At 50.2% G+C, this 10159-nt stretch overlaps 1 protein-coding gene across 1 annotated transcript; it reads right to left on the minus strand.

Moving 5' to 3' along the window:
- Window positions 1-432: 432 nt before the first annotated feature.
- On the minus strand, window positions 433-4092 carry SSTR4 (somatostatin receptor 4). The gene has a single exon (XM_084622730.1). It carries the CDS (start codon window positions 2777-2779, stop codon window positions 1538-1540), a length of 1242 nt encoding a protein of 413 aa, XP_084478856.1. The 5' UTR covers window positions 2780-4092; the 3' UTR covers window positions 433-1537.
- Window positions 4093-10159: the final 6067 nt, after the last annotated feature.

A 10159-nucleotide genomic window follows, 5' to 3' on the forward strand; every position in this document is an offset into this window, starting at 1 on the left:
AGCTCTGCCACAAAGTGGAACGATTATGGAAAACTCGGACAACAACGATTCCAGTGATTGCTGGAGCACTTGGAGAAATCTCTTTAAGGCTATGAACGGGCAGCTCAAGAGCATGTTAGGACCATCACAATCAGTGACTTCCAGGAGACAGTGTTTTTAGGTACTGCAAGAATTTTAAGGAAAGCCAAACAAGAACAAGTGCATTTGAGCACCTAAAATGCAGGAATTCTGCGGAGGGTGGAACAAAACTCCTGACTACCCAAACCTTCAGAGTCAGTTCATGGTTAGGATTTATTGCTGATTCACCGGGATACAGTTTAGACTGTAGCTTCTCCCTTTTTATGCCTAAAGATCTTGTATGTTGTGAAGGCTGTTTGTTTAAAACACAGAACCACTCCTGTAATGTAATCCTGAGAGATAATAATAACAGTGTTACAGGCCAACATTATGGCTTTTTATTTTTCTATGGCACAATTACAGATTGGATCATTCATGACACAACTGCAGCTCAGTCCTACCCACCGTTGCTCTTTCTAAGGATCTAAAAGAACCTCAAGCATTTAAAAAGTCTAGATTCTGTTTATGTTCATGTCAATGGCAAAATTCTCATTCACTAAATCGGAGCTAGACTGAGCCTTAAATCAGTACTTTGGGGTTAGGTTACTGTCACTCGTACTTTCTGCAAACTAGGGTACTATTTTCCCTTTAGACACACTTTACTAGGTTAATGGGTGGATTTTCAAAAGGACCCTGCAGCCCCCATTGTTCTTAATGGGAGTTGTGCCCTTTTGAAAATCTAGTAATAAATTGCTAAGGATGGCACATTCCTTTCCAAACACTGGTCACAAAAGATTAAAGAAGATATACTCTCTCTCTCTCTCTCTCTCTTGCATTTTAATTACCAGCCTGGCCTTAGAAGGGCTGAGCCTGTTCCCAGTGAGAGCTGCAGAAAAACTCCTCCTGAAGTCATCAGGCTCAGGATGTGGACCCAATGCTGACCATTAACCTGTATCATATCCCTAGCCTCTTGTGCTGAGCAGGCTCATAGGAAACAACCCATGTCAGAGAAGCCAACAGAGTACTCCTGCCCTGTGAGCAAATGCCTGGGATGGGAGTGGCTAAGAGAATCCTCATTCTAGACCCTTTGCCACCTTGAGTGGCACCTTACTCCAAGCATGGTCCCCACGGTCTCAGTGGCAAGGGACTGCTCAGGCTACAGAAGGAATCGATCAAGAAACAAGCCCAGCTACCCAAAGAGAAAAAAAGCAGGGGCAGCTCCCTCAGCCAGCTTACCCAGCAGCCATACAAGCCCCATCCCAGCCACAGCCCAAAGGCAGGAGCCAACCTAGAAGCAAATGGCCCCAGGCTGAGGACTTACACAGGCTTCTTTACCCCGCTCGTCTGTTTCTGAAGGGTGAGATGCAGCAGCAGGGTGATGGTGCTCATTACAAGATGCTGGTCCTGCAAGGCGCGGGCTGGGCCAGGAGGAGGCACCCTTTCGGAAGGCAGGGGTCCCGAGGAGGAGGACACATGCCATCTAGAAGGTGGTGGTCTTTGCAAGGAGGGTGCCGGGTGTACAGCAGGGCTCAGGGTGCACCGGCTCCCGCTGGCAATGCAAAGACGGGCACATGCAGCCCTTGCTCGTCTCCTCCCCCTTGGGGACGGCACAGTAATCTAGCGGCTCCTCCTCCTCTTCCTCCTCAGCGCCATCCAGGTCCGGGTGGCGGCAGCAGCAGAAGCTGGCATTGCAGCACCGCCGTAGCACCCCATGGAAGGAGTGCCTGAAGTTGTCCGAGAGGAAGCCGTAGAGGATGGGGTTGGCGCAGCTGTTGGAGTAGCTGAGGACGAGAGAGGCACTGTTCACGGTGGCATCCAGGTGGCCGGGCAGCAGCAGATTCACCAGCTGAACCACGTGAAAGGGCATCCAGCACACCATGAACATGGCCACCACGATCAACGCCAGCCGGGTCAGCTTCCCCTCCGAATGCCGCCACTGCTGCCAGCCCACCTGCTGAGCCACCGCCCGCATCTTGCCCACAATCGGCAGGTAGCAGAGGCCCATGGCCAGCACCGGCAGCAGGAAGCCCAGCAAGGTCGTGTAGACCACAAAGGCAGCCGCCCAGGCCGGACTAGGCCACAGCAGGTTGCAGGCCACTGCTCGGCCATCGTGCGTGCTGGCGGTGCCGGCGAAGATGGGAATGGGCGAGGCCACCAGAAGCGAGAGCAGCCAGACCCCTCCGTTGACCATCTTGGCCACCCGGGGCCGGCGGTAGGTGGCTGCCCGCAGCGGGTGCACCACAGCGATGTAGCGGTCCAGGCTGAGCACGGTCAGGCAGAAGACGCTGGTGAACATGTTGAGCCCGTCCACGCCCAGCACGGTGCGGCACAGGGCCCGGCCGAAGGGCCAATGGTGCAGGGCAGCCGAGGCCGCCACGAAGGGGATGCTGAGCATGAGGAGCTCGTCGGCGATGGCCAGGTTGAGCAGGTAAATGTTGGTCGCCGTCTTCATCTTGGCGTAGCGCAGGATGACGAAGATCACCAGTGAGTTGCCGAGCAGCCCCAGCAGGCACACCAGGGCGTAGAGACACTGGATCACTACCGTGCCCGTAATCTCTCCGGCATTGCCACCCCACTCCTCCGCCCTTTGCCGCTGATCCAGCTGTGCCAAGGAGGTGCTGGCGTTGGGAGGGACGTCAGAAGCCATCCAGCTGGATGGAGTCCACATAGCCCCGCTCCCCTCCTGGGATCCTGCAGGCAGGTGCTTGGCATCGGTGCTCATGCTGGCAGCTGTCCCATCGGGAGGAGAGGGAGCAAAGGGCTGCAGGGCCTGGATGTGGTTGGGGATGGATGATGCTAGAGCATGGGTGATGCTGGGGAGGGGGATGGCTGGTTTTGCCTGCTAAGGAATGGAGGCTGCTGAAGGATGGAGGCTGCTGCCAGGAGCTGGATTCTGTTGGGGGACAAGTGGCTGCTGCCTGCCAACGGATGGTGCTGCCGGGAGATGAAGAATACTGCCGGGGTTGGAGGATGCCGCCTGGCAGGTACGCTTCTCAGCATGCAGATGGTTCAAAGAGAGACAGAGAGAGAGAAAGAGGCAGAAATGTGAGTTTTCAGTGCCTGTAGCAGCAGCAGCTGCAAAATTGTGCTCTCTGCTGCTGCTCCCTTAATTGTCAAATCGCTGTCACACACCTCCTGTAGCTCCAATCACAGGCCGCCCTCCCACCGGCGAGGGTGCCTTTGATTTGCTTCACGGCGAGACAATAGTGTACTGCAACATGCAGCCCTCGGAAGCTTCGGCATTGACCGATTCAGACAATGGACGCAGAGCCAGGGGGTGCTGTCATTTGCTGCGACGCCTCTGCAGCAGTGGCCGCTGGCCGTTAAATACAAAGGAATGAGAATAATTAAACTTTTCCTCTTCACTGAGGTGTTCCCCAGACCTTAATTATTTCATTAGCCCCTGCAAGGAAGGTCCATAGAATGAACAAACTTTACCGCTGCTGAGCAGTACTCCTACCCGGCAGACAGCCGCAATGACATCAACAGGCTCCGGGCACAAGAAGGTCCTAATCAAGGTGAATAAAGTTAGCGGGATCTGGCCTTTTAAAAGTAAAAGACAGGCCATTCTCCTTCCATTTTAATCTGAGTTATTCTCATTTGCTTGAATCATTTCTGGCATGTTTCCACAAGAAGGTACAACTTTCTGATCAGGAGTTTCACCTTTAAAATCAATGCCAACCCTTCCCCCTTCTGTTTGATATTCGCCTTGCCAGTGCTCTGAAAATGGCTGAGGGAAACGCTTCCTTTTGCAGTATCTCCACTGTCAGTCCGAGAAGGCTGTTAGAAGGTCGGGGGGGAGGTTCATAATACACAGATCAAACAGTTGCCCGTAACCCTGCGTAATAGCTGCTGGTTGCATTGCAGGGGCTCACAACCGGCAATCCGGGCATCTTGGCGAGGGGGAGAGAGGTTCACGGCAAAATTGTCCCCACTCAGTAGCAACATTTACATTTATCATCCCAAAGGACTGCGCAAATTATATACGTACAGGACTCAAGGAGGTACCTCTGGGAGACAGTCATGCAGGCAAGCGGCACACCGCACAATGCAAGGTGTCTCCACATGGGCTAGGCATTTGAGGAAGGAAGGTTTCCTTGGCAACTAGAGATGGCCCTCCCCGATTGGCTAGCACTCAAGTGTTTGGTTTGAAATCACTTCCCACTGCAGAGAAGAGCAAAGGGTTGGGGTTTGCCTCCCCCCCCTCGTCCCCCAGATGGAATTTCTCTTGCCAGTCTACTGAAGTGGACACAGAAGCAGAGCAGGGAAAAGGAAGGAAGGGAATCAAATAAACCAGTGGTTCTCAATCTGGGGGTCTGCTCAGACTATGTCTGAGGGGTCCGCAAAAGGCTTAGACTGAAAACTGACTGAACAGACTTCAACAATATATACACAGACAATAGATTTCCAAAGGATCCCACGTCTCCATTCGTCATTTCCAAAGGTGACCGCAAATGAAAAATAAAAAGGTTGAAAACCACTGAAACAGACCAAGCAAAAACCGAGTGCAGAAGTCATTCTGATCCCCTGACTCTCCTTACTCCACAAGCAGTCCCATTGGCTTGGATTATTCGTGGAGTAAAGTCCCGTTTGGCGTGTGTAAGGGTATCGGAATCCATCCCTCCGGGAGCAAGGGAAGGATTCTCTGAACAAGCCCAGTGGGGAAAGGGCAGAAAGAACAAGGAGCAGAATGAGCTAGAGCTCTTGAATGAAGCAGACAGCTGGCCTAGAGAAAGGGACCTGGGGAGGAAATGTGGACTCTGATTATGCCTAGTGAGGTGCAGCTAAAGCAATGACCCCAGCCTCACCCAGAGGGGACGCCTGGCTGCCCCAGACCAACCAGGTGTGATGTGGAGGAAAATCAAGGTGCAGCCATCAGCCCGTAGGAATGGAGTAGTCAGCTGTGATGGTAGCAAAGGATTTGACCACCAGTGTGTCTGTTCTTTTCTAGAGAGACAAGGTGGGTGAGGGAATATCTTTTATTGGACCAACTTCTGTGGGGGACAGATACAAGCTTTCGAGCCACATAGAGCTCTTTGTTGGGTCCCCTTTTCTATTTGTTTTCATTTTGCTTTTTCTGTTCATTTATCATGAGTGTCTTTCTTTGGCATCTCCACCTGGGGGTCGCTATCAGAACAAGCCAGTCTTATCTTGGTAGTGGAGCTGGCAGGGGATTTGTCCATGGCTTCACATTTCCATCAGAAAATGTAGATTCAGGGAAACTGAACTTTTTGTGCAAAGGTATCAGTTCGGCTAAACTTTCATTGTGAAGATTTCTCAGATCTCACGTGGAATTTCCGGAGGGAGAATGAGAGATGTGGGAAATGGGCAATGGGAAACCCAGGTTCAAGTCCTTGCATTGCCTCATTCAGCCCAGAAACTTGAACTTGGACCTTCCATCTCTCAGATGAGTCTCCTATTCTGGGATGGGTATCTCTCTCTCCCCCCCCCCCCCAAAATTGGAAAGGTCTTGGGTTTGTTCTGATGTAGAATGGAAACGAATGTTGAAATTCTGAGGGTTTTTTGCCAAACAGAATTCTTGTTTTCCAGCCAGCCCTACTCTGTAGCAGCTGTGTGGTGTCTATCAGGGGTCCTTTGACGATATTTTGAATATGTCTGTGTGTTTGAGTTTTCATTCCAGGGCTGGAGGACTGTGGCGATGGGAGTCCCAACCCACCCCAGGAAATAGAAAAGGAACTGGATAGTTTACATCAGGGAAATAATTGCTCTGGGTTTTCTGCTCTGAAGTGAGCACCACTCACAGCATCCTCCACATGGGTTCTCCACAGCGTATTTTATTTGGAAAATACGTATGTATATCTTATAACATGGTGGCTTGCTCATGGGCTGGAGAGCCTGGGGCTAAGGCAGCCTGGATTAAAAGAAGAGATTTACCTGAGGGGAATCAGGTGATTTAACATAAAAGGCAGCAGGAAGCTTCAGGGGGTGTGGCTGGTTGGGAGGCTGGGGAGGTGGGGGTCAGATGGATGCACGGCCAGAGCTCTGTCCAGAGAGGGCTGGGAACTGGTGGCTTCAGGTAGAGCGTATGGTTTTGTACTTTATGTTGGATTCTTTTGTGATCACGGCTCCTATTGTATTTAGTATTGAACCAGCCCCAGAAAGAGGTGCTAAGCTACAACAAAGACTTTGTGGAGTGTGAGGGGGCTACTGAAGGGAGGGCACTGCAGAGAGACCTGTGGCCACAAATGGGTGCTCATATACCTCCTGAAAGCTTTGTGCTGGAAGGTATCCCAGCTTCTGGAGTAAGTGACTGGAAATGGGATTGGTCAATCTGTCTATTTGAGACATGCAATGTCAGCAAGAAAACGACACACTTCTTTTTATAAATAAAGACATGATGGAAGGAGGAATACAACAGGCTGGCAGAGGTTCTGGAGCAGGTTGGCTGTCCCATCACCGGGTTAATTAAAATGTTCCCAAAGCATTATATAAATGTTATAACACAAAGGTTTCAGAGTAGCAGCCGTGTTAGTCTGTATCTGCAAAAAGGAGGACTTGTGGCACCTTAGAAACTAACAAATTTATTTGAGCATAAGCTTTCGTGAGCTACAGCATCCAATGAAGTGAGCTGTAGCTCACGAAAGCTTATGCTCAAATAAATTTGTTAGTCTCTAAGGTGCCACAAGTCCTCCTTGATAACACAAAGGGTGTGTCTCCAGTAGTCTGGGACACCTGATTCTCAGCATTTCATCACAGGCCTGTTTCTTGTTCCTGAGGAAGGAAATGGTGGTACCTTGCAAAGGAGTGTACTACCCCTTTAAGGGACAGCCAGGTGCTCACAACCAAAACAGCCTCGGGTAATCAAGAGGGCTACCTGCTCCACCTGAAGGCTGTCCTATTTAAACAGGAACAGGAAGCAGAGCAGAGAGGGGACTAGAAGCTATCCAGTTTGCAAGTGGTGGTGAGATCTCTCCCTTGCTGCTCCAGAAGAGAAGCCTGACCAGGTAGAGACTTTGTTTGAGGACTCTGAGTTGAGGAGCTCTGAAGCAGGGTCCTAAGGGCCTTTGCTCTGATTACAACTGCTCCTTCCATGAGACTCTATTCGAGGAGACGGACTCGTTTGGATTGTGTTTGTTTTTTGGCTTCCCTTGACACGGGTCCTTTGCAGGGAACATTCTGGTGTCCCATCTGTGGAAACTAAAGTGGGGCTCACCAGCAGTACCTCACCTGACCACAAGGGGTTGCGCAGGGAGGGCCCCCACCTTTACATGCCCGCGTCAGCAGCTCCATTAACACGTGCCCACCGTCCCATCTCGCCATCCCGAGAACATAAGTGCCGTCTGTGACCACTGCCATGGGCCCCATCTGCTGAGTCGGGGCATCTGGCTGCGCTTCAGAGGCCGTGGCCAGTTAATTCCGGTGCAGCCCACAGTCTCCTCCAACGTCCAGCGGTGCCAATGCTCACCACTTGGACCGCGGCTGAGCCAGTTTCACAATGACATGAGAAACTCCAGCCCTCCTCCAATTTCTAGCCCTGCCCAGGGGGAAGGCCCCTCTGATTGGTTGCCTCTTCCACTTCCCTGCCTCCTGGGGAAGAACAGCCAAACAGGGCTGCTTTGGCGGCAGGGAGAGCTCTCCCCTCCCCAGCCCTGCGGGACCCAAAAGGAGATTTGGGGTAAGGGAGAGCAGAGAAGGGAGCAGAAAAACCCCATCAGATTTGGTCGACTCTGCTCCCTCCTCACCCCCCCCTCCCAAGAGCAATGGACCAGTCTGCTCTCAGCTCCTCCTCCCACCCCTCTCCATTCCTGCGACACTGACCGGGGTGGGGGTGGAAGACCCCTGGAGCTGCAGGAGGAGCAGAGGTGCAGTGAGGGGCACAGGGTGGTTGTAGGGCAGGGGGGCTGGGCAGTAGTAATTGCTGGGCTGGGGAGCAGGCAGATTTGGGGCTGGGGGCGCAGAATGAGTTAGAATTTGGGGGGTTAGGGAGAAGCTGGAAGCTTCGCCCCACCTGGCAGCCAGTGAGCGCGCCGAGAGCAGGGGCCAAATCACCTCACAGTATAAAATCGGGAGAGATGGCGGCACTTGTAACCGTCTCACACACACACTGGGGTGAGCAGAGGGGGGTCAACAATCAAAAGGCAGCCCCAAACCCCCACGCGTCGCCTTTAAAAACAAAAACCAATTCCTGATTTTGGGGGCAGTCCTCATGATTTTTTGAAATCTGACTCATAATTTTTGACCCTTTGGAAGTTAGCAATATGGTTTCTGGCACTTGTTTTGATGACCTCTTCCTTGCCCTCAAGCAGTCTGCTTACACATGTCCGGCCGCCATCCATCATCTCTTCTACAAGATGCCTCCCTCCACAACTTGTTTGCAGTGGTGTTGTAGCCCTGTTGGTCCCAGGATATTAGCGAGACAAGTTGGGGGAGGCGATCTCTTTTATTGGACCGACTTCTGCGAGGGAAAGAGAAGCTTGCCAGTGACCCAAAGAAGAGCTTTATGGGACTCCAAAGCTTGTCTCTTTCACCTACAGAAGTTGCTCCAGTAACAGAGATTACCTCCTGCACCTTGTCTTTCCCTTCACAACTGACTGCTGTATGGAAAACACTAAGATACCCGGGGCCAAATCCTCAGCTGGTGTAACTGGGCACAGCTTCAGCTTTATGCTGATTTATACGAGCGGAGACTCTGAGGAGGTACAGATGCCCTGAATACCGCCCAATGCATTTCATTATAGCAACTTCCCCATTGCTTTCTGTGTCTTGCTGGAGGATCCTGAACATTTTAATGTGGTGAAAGTGAAGCCTCAGTCTGGCAAGCTCATACGAACATTCCTAAAAGAAGCTATGGCCAAGTAATACATTCTGTTCTGGAGGTGGGGGTGCCGTGTTAAACATGGTTCCTGTTACAGCAATAAACCGGAAGGTGTGCAATAAAACAGTGTAATGGAACGCAGATTACATTGAATTGCTCCAAGTGCTAGAATTGAACAGGAAATGATTAAATACTCTTTTACTGTAAAGGAGGAAAGTGGTGTGCTCCAAAACTTCTTAGCAATTACCGAGGTTTTAGCAATTACTTATTCCTATCATGGAATTTGGCTTGAAACAATAAGAATTAATCCCGTGTCCTGAAATCTAGTGTTTAATTAGTATAGTGAGTCATTAGAAACATCATCAGCTGGCAAGTGAGATCAAGAGTTCCATGTACTGTGTTAATAATGTATCATGGGCTTTCATATATGTCTGAATGCATGGCATTTTGCAAAGGCATACCATGTCCATGCTCACATTGCTCTGAATATTGTCAGCTGGACGTGACACACCAGTAGTTGAAACCAACTTGTAACTTACAGATGAGGCAATGCTGATGTCTTAGGTTGGTCTTGTGGTAAAACCACTGGGCTGGGACTCAGGAGATCTAGATTCCATTCTTGGCTATGTCACAGACTTCCTGGGCCTCAGTTTTCCATCTGTAAAATGGGAATGATAAATCCTTCTTTTCTGTCACCATTTTTCTGTCATGTCCGTTTAGACTGAAAGCTCTTCGGGCCAGGGACTGCCCCTTACTGTGTGTTTATGCAGTGCCTAGCACAATGAGGCCTGATCTTAGTCAGGGCCTCTAGGTGTTACTGTAACATAAATAAATAACAAAAGTTATGCAACTATCAACTCATGCACTATTTTAAAAAAAAAATCAACCTACCATAAAAATCTCTCTTTCCACTTCCTCTGTGTGAAATTCCCCCACACCTAAATTTCTTTGGTCTGAGGCCAAGTGCTGGACTGTTGACAGGTTTAAGGAGTAATGTCTTATAGCCCGTTTGGACTGGGAATGGAAATTTTGTACCATGGGATAGGAGATATTCACGGCTTTCCAGTGAGTGCTTGTTTCTAACCCTGACAGGTCCTTGAGATCTAGAACTTTAAAGGCCATGGCATTTGCATGTCCAGAAAAGCTATTTGAGGTCATTGTAGAGGATCTCAAATTGATTGTTTTTCACTTGTTTCTGCTCAGTCAGACTCATGGTAACTGTAAAAATTGGGATTTCCATCCAAATTGGCATGAAAAGTCAAAACATTTTGTGGAAAGGAAAGCTTGAAAATATTTCAGTTCGGAAATGGTGAAACAGTTCTGATT

Source organism: Lepidochelys olivacea (genome assembly GCF_965140295.1).
Source record: "Lepidochelys olivacea isolate rLepOli2 genome assembly, chromosome: 3".
In the NCBI taxonomy this organism is placed as follows: Eukaryota; Metazoa; Chordata; order Testudines; family Cheloniidae; genus Lepidochelys; species Lepidochelys olivacea.